The sequence below is a fragment of the Amblyomma maculatum genome, chromosome 4 (assembly GCF_055883805.1).
Source record: "Amblyomma maculatum isolate TAMU_Amacu chromosome 4, ASM5588380v1, whole genome shotgun sequence".
NCBI lineage: Eukaryota > Metazoa > Arthropoda > Arachnida > Ixodida > Ixodidae > Amblyomma > Amblyomma maculatum.
In genome coordinates, this window is record NC_139347.1 from 179,942,566 (window position 1) to 179,962,469 (window position 19,904).

At 51.9% G+C, this 19,904-nt stretch overlaps 1 protein-coding gene across 3 annotated transcripts in view; it reads left to right on the forward strand.

Moving 5' to 3' along the window:
- The window catches only part of LOC146193737 (E3 ubiquitin-protein ligase RNF19A-like), a 63,914-nt gene that overhangs the window by 36,705 nt on the left and 7,305 nt on the right, over window positions 1–19,904 (forward strand). For 2 of the 3 annotated variants that reach the window (XM_084602814.1, XM_084602815.1), the window contains exons 2-6: window positions 14,613–14,873; window positions 15,061–15,461; window positions 15,835–16,037; window positions 16,852–17,159; window positions 17,706–17,913. In XM_084602814.1, the coding sequence (XP_084458940.1) occupies window positions 14,658–14,873; window positions 15,061–15,461; window positions 15,835–16,037; window positions 16,852–17,159; window positions 17,706–17,913 (1,336 nt within the window). In that variant the 5' untranslated portion in view covers window positions 14,613–14,657. The remainder of the gene's footprint in view (window positions 1–14,612; window positions 14,874–15,060; window positions 15,462–15,834; window positions 16,038–16,851; window positions 17,160–17,705; window positions 17,914–19,904) is intronic. The other variant, XM_084602816.1, reaches the window with a different exon arrangement.

The window sequence follows — 19,904 nt, forward strand, 5'->3', positions numbered from 1 at the left end:
CCGCTAAACAGCTGCTTGGTAGCCAGCTTGGCTCGGTGGCTGCCCCCTTATATCACGGCATTCGACAGCAGACAAGTACCGCTTACATAAATGTATAAATTATAAACAGAACAATAACCGGAGTACCAAAAGGTCGAGGAAAAATCAGAGGAAGTTCATGTAAATGCAGAGACACGCCACAAGAAAGAGAACACTGGTCGCTTAGAGATATGTATTGATATAAACATTTCACGGATTGATTTAAAGGACGAAAAGTTTGCCACTATTAGGTGAGTACTGATTTAAAATGGTAAAAAGGCCTGCCATGGTGAGTGCGGCATGGTGCAACGTGCGGACGTTCGGAGTTAAGGGTATTCGTATTACGTATTCGTTATCTTGAAGCGCCGCTATGAACTCTGATTTGTTATCCTTTTTAGTGATGTCATGGATATGTGTGAGACCCGCTTTAACCAAGCCGTGTATGGCGGGCCTGCGTGGCCTGGGAGAGGTGTACCTGTCTCCCAGAAGAGTCGCCATGTTTGCTACTCCTGCCATGCGTGGCATGTGGTCTCGCGCCGACCAATCAGGTCGTGTCACCTGCCAGAGCCATGCCCCTGACTCTTCGCTCGCAATTACGCCGGTAGATTTTCAGCGAAACGGTGCCTTTAACGCGGCTTGCACGTGCGCCCTGTGTAGTCTCGCCTAGCTTTTTTTTTTCTTTTTTTTTTTTCGGGCTGTTTTCGCCCGCGCGGCGTTAACGTGGCCAAGAGAAGCAGTGCGTGCATGGAGACCGGAAGGGAGACTGCAGTGTCGCTGAACTAGTTCAGCCGGTGCTTGGCCCCTCCTTATCTACGGCCGGGTGCGTTGAACCGGGCTTCTGTGGCCGCCACCAGCCGGCCTTGCCCTTTTCTGCGTGCACTGCTATGTAGACTGCGCGTGGCTGCCGTCTCTGCATAACGTGTGCCGCGGATCGCAATAGAGGAAACGAAAGCCTGGCACAGCTAGTCGCCTAAATATAATACATTGAAAGTGTTGATCGGACGGAAGTCTTCCTGGCAAGTCCAGCATCTTGCGCTCTGCGTCTTCAGTGGACCACGCTAGGGTGGTAGCCTGGCTGGAAGGTCCAAGGGTGGGGCATGCACTGCGGCGCCAACACAGACGCGCCTCGTAAACGCGCTGGTCGAGACAGGAGCACGCTCATTACCATTTGCGCCAGTCTATTGGCGGCCACCCCAACTGGAAATGCAAAGGCGGCCGAGAGAAATAAGTGCGCGGGGGAAAGTGCGGGCTGCTCCCAGTAAGCATTGGCGGCTGCTCGATGGGAGTCCACTCTGGGATTCGGAGCGACAACGGGTTGGCGTGCATTGCGTTGTGCCATACTCGCTGCGTCGCGACTTCGTGAAATGACGCTGGAAGCTGTGCGTCGCTGCAGCCCAAGAGGCGTTCTCTCGCTCAGGGAAGAGCCGGCAGTGGCGGATCTTCTGTGCTTCAGGCCGCACGCAGTTATTGAAGACAGTCGGTTGGAGTCCTTAGCCGGTAAGGTATACGTGCGTATGTTTATTTTGCAAAGCGCCGCAAGCCCGAGCTTCGCTTTGCCTTTTTTTTTTTTTTTTTTTTCGCTGCACGTTGTTTTCTTCCTCATTTCTGCTGCGGGCTGAATTAGGTAGTGACGTCCGCTTGAACAGCGCTTAAAAGAATGCGTCAGGTTTTCATTGGCCAGTGTATTTGCGAACCAGCGATGGGGCATTTCTCCCTGCGGCATTGGCACACCGGGGCCTGGCTTTGGGGCTTGATGTCAAAGGTGCACCTGCAAGGGTGTATAGTACGCGCGTCGATGCAGCGTTCGGTGCGTTCGGTGTGGTGTGCACCCTGCGCTGATGAGGGTGCGCTTGTGTGATATTTGCCTCGTCGGCCGCCTCCTCCATATTCGTGCTGTGCGGCCTTGGCCGCGTGTTCGCGTCCCGAGCCATGCGGCCCATGGTCAGCAGCGCCGTGGCGGCGGTGCAGTCGCGCTACGGGCTTCTAAATATACGCGAAGCCCCGAGCCTCCGCCCCGGCGGGAGGCGAGGTGACGACGGGCTGCGCGCGAGCGTTTTCCAGGCGGGGACCGGGAATTCCTTGGTGAAAGGCGATCGCCCTGTTGTGCTGCAGCTACGCGGCTGGGATACTAAGCGCGTGATGTTGCGTCGGGCGCCTGTTTGTTGTAATAAGACGCCCCGCGTGGCGACGCTGCCAAGGCCGCGGATGCCTCGGCTACGCGGGCACGCGCATCGAAAGGCGCCCTTCTGTTCATTGTGCGGCAGCCATGCGTGCACCTGAATTTGTTGCAGCGGGCGGCACGCTTGTGTTTTAGTCTTTTGTGCTTATGGTTTTGCTGTATGCAGGAAAGCGCTAATGCTATGCGGCGTTTTAAATATGTTTGGCTTCCAAACAGATGTGCCTTTTTCAAGAGCGGATACGACATGTCTTCTAAAGAGTTATATGAATATTGCTACAGCAGCTTACTGGGCTCAACCAGACGCCCGACACATCCGTCTAAGAAGGCTCGATCGAACATTTAAATTTAATGTTCCGCGTGATATTCCGCGTCATCAGACATGATTGATACATCGACTTCGTTTAAACGTGGCTTTCACGCGCAAGTACTTACACTTCATTGGACAGATGGACTCACCGGAATGTTCAACTTGTGGCATCCCAGAGACTGTGGACCATGTATTATTGGCTTGCCCAGAGTATGCGAACGAAAGAAATGTACTAGCTGCTTCCTTGAAGCGTTTAGACAAGAGGCCTCTGTCGGAGGAACTGCTGCTGGGCGCTTGGCAGGACAAGGGGAAGGGCGTCCAGGCCGTTTGCGCTCTTTGCCGTTATTTGAGCGCCAGCGGACTTGATTCACGCTTGTAAAGCAAGCTGCTGTGTCTGTATATATATTTCATATGCCTTCTCCCACATCGTCACCCATCATGACCTCCTCCTTCTCTCCTTCCCCAGTGCAGAGTAGCAGGCCAGATTTGAACTATTCGGGCCAACCTCTCTGCCTTTCAATAAATCCATCTATCTATCTAGTAATCTTCGCTCCTCATTCGCCAAGTAATCCCCCCCCCCCCCCCCCTCGCACTCACATACGTGACGTGGTGTCCCCAGCTGGCCACTGAACATGATAAACGGCGATGGAGTGCCAGAACTCCGGGTCAGACTGGCCGTTGCATAAATAGGAGGCTGTTAGAGCATCAAAACAATGCCGAAGAAAAAAAAGGTCTGGCAATTTGGCGATTCACTGTCGAGAGTGCAGTTCCTGCCGTCGCTTCTCATCGAAGTTCAAGGAAACATGAATTTTGCAAATAAGCGCAATCAGCTCACCCGTGAAATCATAGAAGCCACCGCTATTAACGAGCAAAAGATGAGTGCGTTAGCACACCTTCACTTGCTTTGCCTAGGTCTGTTTTAATGCATCCTTTTTCGTCTTCGCCTGTGTTTGTTTATTTGGCCCTTCTTTTTCCAGTCTCGCCTGTCCCAACTAATGTCCTTGCTCCACCGTTTTATTGTCATTGCATGCATATGTGGTTCGTTTTTAGCCCGTTCTAGAAATTGCTAAGCATATGACAACCATGGATTTTTGTCAGTGTCATTTTACCAGTTTTATTCGGTTTTGTCTGCATAGATTTTAGTGTTTTTTATTCAGCGTCCCTTAGTCGTTTATTCGCGGGTTCCATACGTTTTCCATGTTTTAGCGCTTTTAACTCCGCTGACCTTTACTGCCTTGCCTTTTAGTCTGATTTTATGCGCGCGCTAAGTTGTTTTTGTTATTTATTGGTCTCGTGCTTTCATTGTCTCATCTCGCTAGGCCGATTGGTTTAGGAAACCATGTCTGCCTTCAAAGCTGAAGACGCAGCATACTGACGTAATGTGTGTGTATGCTTTGTTCTCTCTTTTTGTTGTCGTCTCAGCGGTTGACGACAGTGGTGAGACCGTGACGTGTAGAAGGCGCTTGCTGCTAAACGCACGTTAGTGTTTGGGGCGTTCTGTTGAGGTACGCTTGGAGTGTGCGTGATCCCGACGGGAACCGAAACGGCGCTCTCGTGATTTACAAAACTTGGTCAGCGCATCGTTAGTGCACGCATGCCGGTGTTTAAATGTGCCGTATAATCGTTAGTAGACTTGCCGCAGCGTTGTCGAACCTGCAGTGTTTTATGGCAGCCTAACGGACAAGTGCGATGGTCTCGTGTGGCCTGACCTTCCCGGTTTTTCTCGATTTTTTTTTTTATTCAGTCCTGTGCCGTGCAGCTTTCGCAGCCCAGTGTCTCCTCAAGGGCGGCCGTTGTTTTATCTCCCCCTCTTTAGTTGCGGTTCACGAATGCTGTGAACTCGGTCATCTGCGTTTCCGACTTGGAAAAGAATGAAAAAAAAAAAAAAAAAAAACTTAACAAGAGACTTCGTATTCACCTCGTATGCCTGTGCCGCGGTAGTTCGTACGAATCGGGTCGTTTGTTTCGTTACTCATTTAACTGCGCCCGTCTAATGATGCCGAGACCCGCCGTTTCCGGATCGCGGGACGTGCTATGCGCTCGCCCAGTATATCTTAATTAGCCGAACCACAGGGAGGTTGGTTATTTTTTTTTTTCGTTTATTCATTTATTTCTTTTTCTCCCAACAGGGCTTAGCACGGAACGACACGTCCGCTAGACGGCGCTGGGTGCATAATAAATAAGTATATAAGCGTTGTTTGTATCGCATCCGCTACTCTTTCGTTCGTTCTGCGGCAGGGTATAAATCTCGCTGCCGTTATTTACTGTGCCGGATGGAGCCGTCACTCCGGAACTGCTTTCTAAGCATATGCGTCCGACGTGGCCGCGTTCGCTGGCGTACGACTCCCTCCTCTCGTCAACACGTGGGCCATGGTTCTGAGAGGACGCCACTTTCTCCTCCTCTATCTGTTTTCAACGTAACGCGTCCCAGGGTCCTCCTCCTCCACATTCGGTGACAACGTCAAGTGATGCAAAAGCGGATCCGCACGGAGTGCTCATCCGGCGCTCCTGCTGCTTTTTTTTTTTTTTTTTCTTCCATACTGCACGGAGGCGGGCGTTGCCGCGCTCGACAAGGTCGTCCTCATCCTTTCTAACGTGACCGCGGTTGCTTCTTTTTCCGTCCCGTTCGGTTCCGCGGTGGTGGCGGATGCGCTTCACGGTTCAGCGCCGACCCCGAGGCGAGGTTGCCTACTGAGTGTGTGTACGCACTGCCCCCCACTGCTGCCGATTTGCATTGCGCCGCCCAAGGCCATGGACAGAGGGAACGATGCGCGTGTTTTTTTTTCGCCCGGGCGTTGCCGCCGAGATGCACGTTCCAGCTCCCGCGGAAAGAGCGGCCCTCCTCTTGCACATTTCGCTGGGAGCAGCGCGCATCTTATAAAAAAAAAAAAAAAAAAAAAATCCCTAGCAGGAGTGGGATAACACACACACACATGACCAGCGCGACTATGCCAAGTGCAAGTTTTGCGTAAACAATGCCGTTTGTGCGGTGCTTTTTTCGGCCTGTCAGTTTTCAGCTTAGCATTACTCACGCTCCATGTTGACCGTTGTCAGCAACCTTTGGGAGCAGCTTCGCAACGGTCATTATTAAATTCCCCGCACTGGCGTTTAACGCTGGCTGGTGGTAACTGACTCTCCGTACTGGCGCTCTTAGTGCATCGCGCATAAGGATGTTCATAAAGAACCCATTCTTTTAATACGATTGACGGCTTGAAACTGCGCCATCATTTCTATCGAAATTAATGGGAAATGCTATTCGTCAATAATCAGTGACTAGGAAGGAAAAAGCAAAACGCTGGGTCTACAATTTTATATATTAAAATGTTTAACAGCCACGTAAGGGCACGGGATGAGTATAGATGGGCAGTTAGTACCAGCTAATCCAGAAGAAACGCCAGAGTATGAACGCTTCCAATCCAACACAGCAGATAGAATTAGAGATATCAAAGCTAATCAATAAGCGCAAAGTGACGGATATAAGGAAGTATAACATGGAGAACATTGAGCATTCTGTAAAGAACGGGGGAAGCCTTAAAGCGGTGAAGAAATTGAGCATATGCAAAAATCAGATGTATGGGCTAATGGACAAGGCGGGCAACGTCATCACGAATATGGACAAGATAGTCAAAGTAGCCGAGGAGTTCTATACAGATCTCTACAGTGGAAAAAATAGTCAGGGCCGTAATGAGATTGGCGGTAGGGAAAAAGTCAGCCGTTCCACCAGTGACGAAGGACGAGGTTAAGAAATCAATAGAAACTATGAAAAGAGGGAAAGCAGCTGGAGAGGATAAGATAACCATAGATTTGTTGAAGGACGAGGGGGATATCGTGCTAGAAAAACTGGCCACCCTGTATACGCAGTGCCTGGTGTCATTGACGGTACCGGAACCATTGAAGAATGCAAACATTATCCTTATTCATAAAGAGGACGCTAAGGACCTTAAAAAATTACCAATCAGCGTACTGTCTGTTACGTATAAGATATTTACTAAGGTAAGGTATTTACTAAGAAAGTGCAAAAGCCTCTCCCACATTTCTCCAATTAACCCGGTTCAGTGCTAGCTGCATCCACTTGACCCCTGCGAACTTCTTATAACCTCATTCGCTCACCTAATTTTCTGCCGCCCCCTGCTACGCTTTCCTTCCCTTGGAATCCAGTTTGTTACCCTAAGCGACCATCGGTTATCCTCTCTTCGCACTACATGTCCTGCCCATGTACATTTCTTCTTCTTAATTTCCACTAGAATGTCGGTAACTTGAGTTATTTCTTTGACCCGCTCTGCACGCTTCCTATCTCTTAATGTTACCCCTACCATTTTTCGTTCCATAGCCTTCTGCGTTGTCCTCAACTTAAGTAGAACCCTCTTGGTTAACCTCCACGTTTCAACCCCATAGGTGAGTACAGGTAAGAGGCAACTGTTGTATACTTTCCTCGAGCGATACCGGTAAGCTGCTAGTCTTAATCTGCGAGTGCTTGCCAAATGCGCTCCATCCCAATCTTAATCTTCTTGTTATTTCTTTTTCATGGTCCGGATCTGCGGTTACTACCTGTCCTAAGTAGACATTCGCCTACTACTTCCAGTGCTTCGTTACCTAACGTAAACTGCTGTTCATTCCCGAGGCTGTTGAACATTACCTTAGTCTTCTGCATATTGATTTTCAAGCCTACCTTTCTACTTTTCCTGTCTAGGTTGTCCTAAGAGCTTGTTCATAAGGCGCGCATATGACCAACCAAGGCAGGAAATGCTTCGTCATTACTAGCATATCATGTCATTCAGTTCAGTTCAGTCGTGACCGACTCTTCGTGACCCTATGGGCCATATCACGCCACGCTTTCCGGTCTCTCACTATCCTCCTAACACCACATAACTTCATCTGCAGCGCCGCGAGGATGCCATCTAACCATCGCGTTCGCTGCCTACCCCTTCTCCGGTGACCCTCAACCTTTCCCAACATCAAATCTTTCTCCAGCGACTGCTCTCTTCTCATCAGATGACCAAAGTAGCCGAGCTTTAACTTTAGAATTTGACCCCCCCAATGAGCAGTCAGGGTTTATGGGTCACAATATCGACTGATTTGATCTTCTGGCAGTCCAAGGAACTCTCGAGAGTCTCCGCCAGCACCACAATTCAAACGCGTCAATTCTTCGGTGGTCAGCCTTCTTCACAGCCCAACTCTCGCATCCATACATCACAACCGGAAAGACCATAGCACGAGCTATACGGATCTTGGTTGACAGACTAATAGAGAGATTTAGCTTACCGTGATCCGCGATCCGCCACCGTGGCTCTCTATCGCGCGTGGGCGGGGCGGTCAGGCCGATTGGTCCCGACGCGGCAGGTCTGTGTGCCGACATCCAGTATGTGGCGCCATCTGTAGGCGTCAAGGGGGATCTGGGCATACATCCGACTAATTTCCTTGTGATTAGCTGATGGTAACGGCGGCAATGTATAGAAGCCACGCAGCATGCAGAGTCATATGTCTGAGTAATGTGACCAATCATGACTCATAGTCATATGAATAAGTCTCCAGACCGAAATCCGAAAGCGACTTCGTGAAGACGAGCCCTGAAAGCGCCCCAACGGACACATTTTACTATCGCAAGCCAGGCTATGCATTAGGGAGTTTTAGAATAGGAGGATTATCGGTTAGGGCAATAGGTTATGTATTGGTGGTTTGCGAGTGGGTATGCTCAGAGTAATTGACGCAACCCTCGCTCATTCATCGCACCATTCCGCGTGCGCATTATCACCCCGCTAATGTACACTGACCTCCACCCAGCTGGGTTCCCCTATTCTAAAACTCCCTATTATCTGAGCGTCCGCTATTTTTTGTATTGCCTCTATTGAAACGCGGCGGCCGTATCCGAGATCGAACCCGCTACCTTAGAATCAGTAGCCGAATGCCAGAGCCACTAAGCCACCGCATTGGGTGTTCATCCGCAGATTTCTTGTTTGTCCTTTGTTGTGCGAACACGAGCGAATTCTGCTCCGACGACGTACACTACAACGTGTGTGACCCTATCCTGCTCCGCTTTTCTTCTTCTTTGATTCATTGCGCGTACTCGCTCGCACTCCAGCAGATTCCCATGCGGCCTCTTCGATGGGACGTCAAGCTCACCTTCGAGCCGACGCTGCGCCTGACATTGGCACCGTGACCTGCTCCACTTTCGTTACCTTCGCATTTCTTGCCGAGGAATCGGAGAAAGCCGGTGAGATGTGCAATACTGCAACACACGATAATGCCCTGCCGTCGGAGATAACGCTATTCCGCGTCGTGTGTGCGCGGTGGACGGCTGATGACCAAAGTGCCGGCACGGCGGCGATGCTGTACCTAGTTGCGACTCGCCCAGCTGACATGCACGTGAGTCTTAATTCCGGTGACCAGGCGGTAGGGTGTGCCTTCTTGCGAGGCAGTGCGGGGATTTCGCGGACGAACGCCCAAGTTGGCTTCTCCGCACTGCGTCGGTCACTTTTCCTGCGCGCGCGCCGTGCGTAGTACGTGGCCAGTCGTCCGAGTCGGAGATTGTAAATTGAGCAGCTTCGCACGGTCGCACGCTTTCGCCTCGGCGCACGTAACGGTTTCTCGAGGCGCGATTCGGTGAAAACCGCGCGCATTCCGCAGGCCTGGGCACGCGTGACTAAGTACGCGCGCAATCTTTGAATCGATGGGCGCTGCGGTGCGCGCGAGAGGAAAGCCGTTGCCCAGCGCGTTCTCCTGCTCGTTGTACTGTGCCGTTCAATTCCGGATGAGGGGCAGTTCCTCGTGGCCGACTGCATGGGAGACGCTTTTTTTTTTTTCTTCTCTGAAGCGTATTGAAAGGTACCGTCGTGGGCACCACCGCGGGAGTGTGCCGCGGCTTTTGCACTCGCAGGTCTCTGGTATGGGCGAGGTAACGGTAACTGTCTGTAAGGCCCGTGCTCTGTTCGGCCTCGGCGGTTGTGGATCGTGCAAGTTTCTCTGCCGGACCCTCATGCATATGTTGATGTATATATGTACTTGTGTTTGGGGAGCATTTCTCAGCTGGGTGCCCTAGAGTGTTGAACAGCGCGTCGCGTTCTGGTTCCTAGAAGGAGAGCATTAGGTCTAAAATGCGAGCTCTTCCTTCGACCCCCTCCGAGGTTTATTCCCTTTGCTGCTGGAGACGGGAGAAGCATTCCTTTTGCCTCGGCTAGGACCCTCAGCGCGGTCTCCCGCTGTCCAGTCGCCCCAGTGCCAGCGACCGGAGTCCATAAAACCCGCGAGAGGGGTCAAGCTTTCGTCGCGCTGCACTGCGATGTGTAACGTGCATCTGGTGCGCTTTGCGAAGGTTTCAGAGGAGAGAGTTTGCAGTGGACTGCATTTTTATCTTGATTTGTGGAAAGGGGCATGCTCTTGGCTCATCTCAGGAGCGCGGGACTGCGCTCAAATCTCTTTTGCTGGAGTTATACCCCTGGCGATAGGGCGCTCGCGCTGGCCGAGCGCTAGGAGTAGCGGTTGCTTTGGAGCTGGTGCAAGAGGCGCCAGCTCGACTGCGGGGATGCAGGAGTCCCTTGTTTCTCCACTTGGCAGCCAGTTGCCATTCTTCCCTGATTGTTGCTCCCTTGGGGAACCAAATCAGTCTTGACTCTGTGAGGAGAGCCAAAGTCAAAGGACCGGTTGCGCTGGCTTAGAGGAGGTCAGCGGGGATCCCTTGTGATGTCGCGAGCTGGATACTCCGGCGTTGATCTGCTGGCTCAGAAGTACGCAGGAGAGACTCCCACGGGGTGTTTGAGTTCTCTGTGTTGTAGTGTGTACAAATCCACGCCATGTGTATAAGAGCGGCCGGAGTTGAGCAGTGTTTGCACACGGGGGCTATCTGTTGCGGAAAGGTCCTGCTGTATAAGAGGGGGAGTGGGAAGCTGCCAGGAAGCGCCATTGGACGACCTCGCGTCTTGTTAGATCGCGGTGTGCGGGAGGAATTGAGCATCTTTCGAGTCGGTAGTGCTGGAGTATATGACCGTGTAAAGGGTGAGTAAAGGTGCGCCGCTTCTTTGCGAACAGAGAATCGGCGATGCGGCGCGCCGAGTGGCTCGCTGTTCTGTCTGGTGTCCGATTAATACTGATTACATGTCGACGACAGTGCTTTTGCGCGCATCACGCGCGGAATTCGCCCCGCCGATGTGGTGGAGTGTTTACGGCGCTCGACCACTGTACCCAAGGATGCGGCATCGAATCCCGGCCGCGGCGGCCGCTTTTCGATGGAGGCGAAAAGCCAGGCGCCCGTGTTCTACGCGATGTCAGTGCATGTTAAAGAGCCCCGGCTGGTCGAAATTTCCGTGAGCCCTCCACTACGGCGTCTCTCATAGCCTGAGTCGCCCCGTAAACGGAACGTGCGGAATTCGCGCTGGGCTAGTCGAGGTGGAGTACGGTCTACCTGTTAGCTGCCAGACTCGGGCAAACCGCGGTTGCCGTAACCCTGGCTAAGCGTGTTCATGCATGTGACGAGGGTAGTTACACCGTTACACGTTCCGCTTTTATTTGCCGCGCCACTGACGGTAGCAGTCTTCCGAGCGCTTACCGCCGCTGAACGCGCTTCAGAGAGGTTTAGAATAGGGGGCTGGCCCAAGCTTTGGGGCCCCCAAGTAGCTTTGGGCGTCGAAATGCGCACACAAAGTACGTAAGCCATGCTTGGCGTCTTGGGTTAACGCTTGGTCGCCCCAAGCTGCCGTTGGGCCGCCTAAGTTGCGGCAACATAGCGGCGTCCGGTCAAGCGGCAGACGCTCGCCGCGGCACGAGCACATCCGTCCGCTCCATGGTGTCACGCGTTCACGGCAAACGAAAGCCCAACGAAGCTTGTGCTGTGTCTCATGATACTCGCACCACCAAATTTTAGCGATAAAACGCACCATAGTTTCTGTTTGCTTCCGGATTTACCGAGCTGCTAGTCTCGGCTATTTCGCCTCGTTTGGTTGCCATGGGGACCAGACGTTGGAAAACGCGGATGGTTCAATAGAGGCTTCCCGGCTCAGCCTGGATTTGTTAAGATTAACAGTTTTTGTCTTGTCTGAATAAAACGGTTTATGTAACTGATAGTTTTAAGATAGTTTTGTACAATAATAGCCGTTTTTGATGAATAAAATAGCGTTGTTGGCTTTCATGGTCTACCTTCGGGGCTCAGACTTTGTACGCCCCGGCTCCGCTGCGTCGGGAAAACGGGAAAACTCCGATTCTAAACCTCGCTGGTCGGCTCGCACGTTGCGCCGCGGCACGCTATCTTGGGCCAACCTCCCGCCGCGGATATACAGTTCCTCGTTGCTGCGCCTATCGCTCGCCGACGGATGACGATTGCGTGCCTGTTCTGTCATCAGGCAGTTCCTCTTTTGTTCGGGTTCTCAGAATGTGTGCGTAGCTGCTCACTGTGCACACCGCTATCGGTAAATTCTCTTCTTATAAGGCTGGTCAATCGTATCGGCAGGCCGGACATGGGGGACCATTGCGCCCTGTTTTCTGGAGCTTTTTTCTTTTACACGATCTCATAAACCGCAGCGGTGCCTACAGTTGTAGAATTAGCTGGCACGTGCGGGGAGGGCGTTTTGGCAGCAGTAATGCCGCTTTCTACGTCATAATGGCGTCATTCGCAGGCAGTGCTTGAATCAGCAAGCGCGAACTCTTCAGCCATCGTCTGGCAGCGGCTATTTCCGTCGACTGTGTGGCCAAGTGACCGCGTGGGCGCTTGTCTGCCCCGAACTCGTGAGGCGACACGTGTGACCGAATGAACTGCATGCCCAGCGTCTAAATGCGTCCAAGCTCGTCCAGTTTCCTGGTTTGCGGCGAGCACGCAAAAGCGCAGTAGTGTTTCGTTCGTCTGTTGTTGGGTTAAGTGTGACCGTGGTTTTCGATCGATGCTTGCCACAGAACAGCGAAGATCAGTCGGACGTGATAGTCTGGGAGGTCACTTCTTCACATGTTCAATCGAATTACTTTTTTGTTCCAAACTGGGAAACACGCACGCTCACTCGAGGAACAGTTCTCTCAGTAGCCGATATGTCCCGCAATCGGGGCAAACGTAACGCGAAGCGTTTACGGCTTCAACTCCTGTTTTCAGAAGGGGGAGGGGGGGAGGGGGTATGCTCCTGTGGCGGCGGCCCTCGCCGTAAAAAGTCACTAAAGCACGAATGAGCTCATCTAGTGTTTTCTTTTTTTTTTTTTTTGTACGTATTAGAGGCGTTTTTAGCATCGCAGACTTGGGTCAAAGCTTCCCTATAGAGCCTGTGCCCATCAAAATGAAGACATCACACGTCTGGTTGCATGTTTTACGTCACTGTTGTGGCGCATGTTTCGCAGCAAAAGTCTGCAGGCATATCTAATCAAGTTATCATCGGCTGCTCCGGTATGCACTGCTGAAGCTGGGCTCTGCACCACACAATGGCGCCGATGACGTCACCTTGACTTTCACCGGCGGCCACGAAATGATTGGATTTTATATTGTCGCATGGTGTTGCGGTTTTAACGTCTAGCTGAACGATGAATATGTCATGTGAAGCGTGGGAAACTGTATTGAAATCTCTAACGTATCGTTTTAATAAGCCCAAATAACCTTGCATCAATGACTGCATTTCAGCTTATTTCATGTCTTATTATTGATATCTTATTTTCATCCCGTTGAAATCGAAATTCGGTTACAAATTACTTAGTAGTGGTCATAGGCGAATACCAATACTCCGACCTCAAAACCCTTTTCTTTTGCTTCTCACGCGATTTAGACGCGTGCATAATTAGGTTTCGGGTGTTTTATTTATTTTTTCTGGCACTGAACGTGCGTCATCTACAGCTCACGTCTGTCTTTAGCGTTTTGTTTATTGGTTTCCTTTGCCGGAAAAAGCTCTCGTAAGCATGTTCTGAATGGCCGCACGTTTGCTGAGAACTCGAGGACCCCCGATCGGCGAGTATACGTCTTTCTCGTGCTTTTGTATTCACCACTTCTGTATTCACGCATCGTCCCTGAGGAGGCTCGATTACGAATGCAGTTGTCTTTGTCCTGTGCCACTATGGTGCCGTGCATCAAAAAGCGCGGTGCAACGTTGTCGCCTAGCCTGCGACGACCAACTCTCGAGTTCAGCAGGTGTCTGTGCGGAGCACCGTAGCAACAGAATCCCGGCACCTAGCTGGCTGTCAGCCCGCGCGCTTAACCACCGGGCATCGCCTCAACTCCCGCCGCTTGAGGAACTGGAACCCAATCCGGCCATTACCTACAAAGAAATTGCTGACTTGTACAAAACTCGACACTGTCTTTTTCACCCCCCCCCCCCCCCCCCCCCCCCCCGCTAAAGGACTAACTAAAACTGAGGAGCGCTGGCTCCTTCGTCTATACACCAATACAGTTCTGTGCCCGGCAGTACTGCAGTATTTCAATCCGGCTTTTAATGGCGAATGCCCGCACTGTGGGTGCACATTTTCAGATGTGTACCATATGGTGTGGGCTTGCCCCTCTAACCCCGCTTACTCCCCTTTCCCTTCACCCACCCGAGAGAGCTGGGAGGCTGCCCTGCTCGGCTGCTCTACCTTGGAGAGCCAACGTGCTCTCGTGGCTAGGGCCCGAGCTGCCGCGGAAGCCACAGGAGTACCGGACTAGGGGCCCCTCCTAAACTTTGTAAGAGGCTGGCCCTTAAGGCCTGCCTCCCACTTTTTTTTTCTCTCTCTCATGTAAATATTATCTAATAAATGTTTTTCACCACCACCACCTAGCTGGCTGTAGGTCTGACGCGTTTACTTAAAAATAATATTTCCCATTGTTTTCAGAAAGTGCTAACACGGTAACAGATTTGCGTGGCTGCAGCTTCGGAGTGCGGCAACTATTCGTTCGTTGTCTCCATTACGCGTTAATTCTTGCCGTTTTTGCAGCTGGGCAGCGCTGGTTGATTATGCAAACATTCAGCAGGGGGTGGGGCAATCTCGGGGCCTCAGTAGCCATGCGTGCCCTAAGTACTGAGTTGACACTCGTGTGTGCGCGTTGGTTCGTGAACTCCACCATATTGCCAGCGCTCAGTAAGCTTTCCTGCCTGCGCTGCGTCTATCGGTGGTCTATCGTAAACTACCTGGTCAAGAGGTGATGTAAGCTGAAGCGTCTGTGCATTCTTACCGACGCAGGCGCCACCGGTAGCATCAGCGTCGTTGGCGTTCCGTGAAGGCGCCATGGCCTCGGCGGGGGGGCCCCCCGGGTCTCCCGAGGGCGGCGGAGTTCTGCCCGCCCGGCGCCACCTGCTGGCTGGCGGCCGATTCTCGCTGCGACGGCTGCTCGGGTCCTCGTCGACCTTCCTCAACCGACGAAATTTCGGACGCGCCTGCGGCTCCCCGCATGACGCCGAGCAGGCGGTCCGGCCGCCGCAGCGCATGGCCGCCCAGCAAAGGGTGCGTATTGCACGCCAGGCGACAGTGCGGCGCAAAAGGCGGAAAGCCCCCCCTCCCCTTCTCCAAAAAAAAAAAAAAAAAAAAGAAATGCACTGGAGACATAGTTCTCCGAAATTTTGATCTGCTGCGTAATTGGCCAACAGCTGGAGAACCAAGACTCTGGAGTCTCACTGACTACTTGCCGCAGGATGCGCGAAGGAACAGCGGCGGCAGCGGGGCGGCGGCGGCACCGGGTCGGCCGGGCGACCGCCAGGGCAGCTCGGACACCGAGTCCCTGTGGAGCGTGAGCGGCGGCGGCACGCTGGAGTGCCCGCTGTGCCTCCTGGAGGCGCCCGTTGAGGTGTTCCCGCGGCTGGCGTCGTGCGCGCACCGCGCCTGCGGCGACTGCCTGCGCCAGTACCTGCGCGTGGAGATCTCCGAGAGCCGGGTGAACATTGCGTGCCCGGCCTGCTCGGAGCCCATGCACCCGAGTGACATCCGCCGCCTCCTCCAGGACGAGCTCATGGTGGCCAAGTATGAGAGCTTCATGTTGCGCCGCGTGCTGGTCACCGAGCCGGACGCCCGCTGGTGCCCCGCGCCAGACTGCGGGTGAGGACTGTTTCCCGTTTTCTTTTCTTATACCCTACCCCATGGGGTACATGGGCACTTAGAAGAAAGTAGCCCTGGTTGCAATTTTACTAACTCTGGCTGTCAGCCTCTCGGGGTAGTTTGTGAAGCATTTATGTTCCTAAAAACTTGATTAATTCTAGCTGATGCTTGACCCTTCCAGACCTCCACCTCACTAAGTTCCAGAAAAACACTGGCTTCTGCCATGATAGGTCGTATGACGATTTGATCATAGAAAGGCATTGTCTTGTCTTTGGGAAGAGTGCATTCTCTGTGGCACTCATTTTTAATTTTCTGCACGCCAATGTAGGAGCACCCAGCGCGCCCCCTTCAGTGTGTCCTTCCATGGGTGCAGGTATGTGGTGATAGCGAGTGGCTGTGCCAGCTGCCCCAAGCTGCGCTGTGAGCGTCCCGGCTGCAGTACAGCCTTCTGCTACCACTGCAAGCAGGAGTGGCACCCCAACCAGACCTGTGACGCTGCCCGAGCTCAGCGAGCGTCAAGGCCCACCGCGCAGCCTGGCGCACCCCTGGGATTCCCACACGACGAGGGCCTCCAGCGTGAGTGGGCTCCCCACAGCTCTTGCTCCTTGTGCAGCCTTTACTATAAGATCCAATAGGGGGAGCCTACCCCGAGTCATCTTGCAACTGAAGCCCGTTGTAGTTGTAAGCATCCACAAGCCAGGGCAAGAAAGAAAAGAAACAAATGAGGAAAGAAGGAACCGTAGCCTAGTTTAGCCCATCATTGCCATTTGGGGAGCTCCATTGATGAAGCAGTGTAGGGATTCAGCCAGATTCCTAATAACATTGGCATCTATAGAAGTTGTGGACCACTGGGTGATTATAGGTGATCTTAAACACATGTTGATTTGTGCCTTTTGAAGCACTAAAGTGGTTATGTAGAGGGCCAGAAGTATGTGCCATGAAATATGGATGGCAGCAATTTTGAGAATCTTACACTCTGCTTGTCATTGTCTGGCAAGGTACTTGTGCCAGAATTAAAAATGATTAATATGCGGGGTTTTCAGTTATGAAATGGATGATCGCTGATGCATGATAGTTCGAACACTAGTGCCCTGATTGGCTTTGGGCATAGTGGCCTCATGGTAGGTTGGTGTGGCAGCAAATAAAATGTCGTAGAACTATACTGGTGCATAGGATATTATTTCAGATTTCATGTCCCGGTGGACAGAAACCTGTTTGTAGCGCACTGGCTCCTATGGCTGCCGCATGCAACTTATTCACACTTTTTTAGGAATATGCAGGGGTCGTTATGATTAATCCTTCCACAATGAGGACAGCCCAATTTCATCATGGACAGGCAGCAAATGTGCAGTGCCATTCAGCCCCGTGATTGGGGACATGATGTGTGCAGGGGACGACATCAAGCACTGCCCCTGCTGCAAGGTGTTCATCATCAAGATGGACGATGGGTCGTGCAACCACATGACGTGCCGCCTGTGTGGCACCGAGTTCTGCTGGCTCTGCATGAAGGAGGTGTCGGACCTGCATTACCTGAGCCCCTCTGGCTGCACCTTCTGGGGCAAGAAGCCCTGGAGCCGCAAGAAGAAGATCCTCTGGCAGCTGGGCATGCTGGTGGGCGCCCCCGTGGGCATCGCCCTCATCGCTGGCATTGCCGTGCCCGCCATCGTCATCGGCATCCCTGTCTGGGTCGGCCGCAAGGTTCGTCCCCCCTCCCTCTCTCTCTCTCTGCCCCCCTCCCTCTTTTCGGGGCTGCCTATGTGCTGTGGTTGAGTACGTGCAGTAATGCACAGATTTCATCATTGGTTTGGAAACATTGGAGCAATGATTCATTCAGCCCAGCTGCTGAAAAGGTGCCGTTTTTTAATAGAATGCAGTTGCATGGCTTTTGCACTTGTAAGGTGTTATAATTGGTCAACTTTTGAAGTGTTTCAGCAGTTTTACTAAAATTTTCAGGGATGGCTTATCTTTCTCTTATAGAATATATACTAAGTTTCATCACCTTGGTACAAATAGAAAAAAAAAAGTTGTAGTTGTTAAAATGAGTGTCAGCTTAGAAGAGCTATCATTTCAAAAATCATGAAGCTGTACAAACCCTTTGTGCTTAGATAACTTCTAAGCAGTTCATTGTGCAGGATACGGCCAATTGCAGAAGGTCAGGACCGTACTGATGGGGTACTTTAGAGAATAGACTTTCAAAATGCCTGTTATTGCTTGATGCATGCCACGCTCTTCTCTGCTTCGTAGGGAGCACTGCTGCACCTGCAAGAGAAAGGTCTTCCCCGAGTGTTCGGAGTGAAAGCTAAGTCCTCCCTTTTCTTGTCTTCCCCCTGGTTGCAGCTTCACTCCAAGTATGACCTGCGGACTACCAGCCGCCTCAAGCGCAACTTTGTGGTCACGAGCGGCGTGGTGGCCTCCTTTCTCGTGTCGCCAATCATCGCTGGAATCGCTGTAGGTGAGTGAGCTTTGTTGGATATGTGGAACGGAAACAGTCTGTGGCTTTGATGTGAATAAAGAGCTGTAATGGTTTTTGTTTGAGGCAACCTTCGGATAAAAGTGAACAAGCCACTGTCGTCTATTCGTGCACCCATCCCAGTGGCTTAGCCATTTGGCTGCGAATCTCAAAGCCGTGGGATTGAATCCTTGGCTCAGGGTTCGATTTATGGGAAATCCAAAGGTGTCCTTATGTTGTGCTGCGTCAGTTCACCTTGGAAAGTACCCGGGCAGTCTAAATTAATCTGGCACCCACCATTATGGTATCCCTGACAGCCTGTGTGCGGCTCCTGGACTCGAGGGATGTGCCTTTTGCCCATGCATCAGTACCTTAATGTGTGAATGTGGTGCAAGATCTTTCATTGTTATCTGGCAGGCAGTGAAATTTCACCCACTTCTAATTTTAAAAGGATAATGCGATAATTTGGAAGTGGGAGTAATATGATTTGAATGCTGTATGTGGTGCCTTTTAGCCCATTGCTAACATTTTTTGGAAAGCCTCTTACTGGTGTTCAAAACTGCCTTTTTCTACGAGCGACAACCACAAATAAACTGACCTGACATCCGTACACATGAGAGACAAAACCTATGCATGAGAGATTGAACATCAAGGCATGGCTCGCTTGTGTGCTCAACCCCGCCAGGGTGGCGCAGTGGCTAGGGCGCTCGATTACTGTGACCAAAGATGCGGAATCGAATCTTTGCCTCGGCGGCCGCTTTTCGGTGGAGGTGGAAGGCAAGGCGCCTGTGTGCTGTGCAATGCCAGTGCACGTTAAAGACCCCCAGATGGTGGAAACTTCCGGAGTCCTCCACTACGGCGTCTCTCGTAGCCTGAGTCGCTTTGGGATGTTAAACCCCACAAACCAAACGAAAGCTAGTGTTCTCAGCCAGCTCAAGGCCTGCGTCTTCTGCCAGAACTTCGAGGCCACATGGGCTTTAGGGCTCTGTACCGTTGCACTGATTCCTCCATTTCCTGCAGACCTTTTATGACAGCAAGAACTGTGCAACTTCAGAGTGGAACTTCTGAAATAAGTTTTTTCCACAGCTTTGATAAAGCACCACTATAGTTTGCCTTATTCGAACTTTGTGGCAGTTTGATAATTACAGTGAAAGCTCGTTAATTCACAACTCGTTAATTCGAAATAGTCATCGTGGTCCGGTCCGCAGTGCATAGAAGTCTATGCGCGTAACAGCTCGTTAGTTCACTCAAAAATTGGCGCCGCCACCCATAATTCGAACTGCACGCCGCCAAGCGGCGCTGTTAAAAACCATCGTTGGAAGCTTTCACGGCAGAACGATAGATGGCACAACCATCGGGGCGCCGCTAGGGTGCTGGAACAAGTACTAAACAGTCTTTCCTGCCGCGACTCCTTCGAGGAACGACGTTTTAGTGTTATCGACCACGGTTTCGTGTTGCATTTCGTGAGCCCTCGTTTTGCACGCCGCTTGTTGTGAGCTTGTGTCCGCGAGATGTGTTCGCGTGGGAAATACTGTGCCAAGACGGTGAAGGAGAAAGTGGCTATTTTACGCGAGGTGGATGAACGGAAGGCCAGCAAAGTGGAAATCGCGAAAAAGCACGGGATTCCACCAAGCACGTTGTCGACGTACGTCCGAAATAGGAAGGCCATCGAGGATGCCTATGAAGCCGAAGATTTCGCCAGCAACAGAAAAAGGCTTCGGTTAGCCAAGTATCCGGAAATTGAGACCGCTGTGATCACGTGGGTGAAAGAAATGAGAAGCGCTGACATTCCACTGAGCGGCCCAATTATCATGGCGAAGGCGGCCGATTTCGCCCTGCGCTTGAATGTGGAAGATTTTGTCGCCTCCGAAGGATGGTTTCACCGCTTTAGAGACAGACATAATCTTGTCTTCCGGGTGTTGTCTGGAGAAGCCAAAGAAGTGGATGCAGAAACTTGTGCCACGTGGCGAAGCGGTGCTCTACAGCAGTACTTA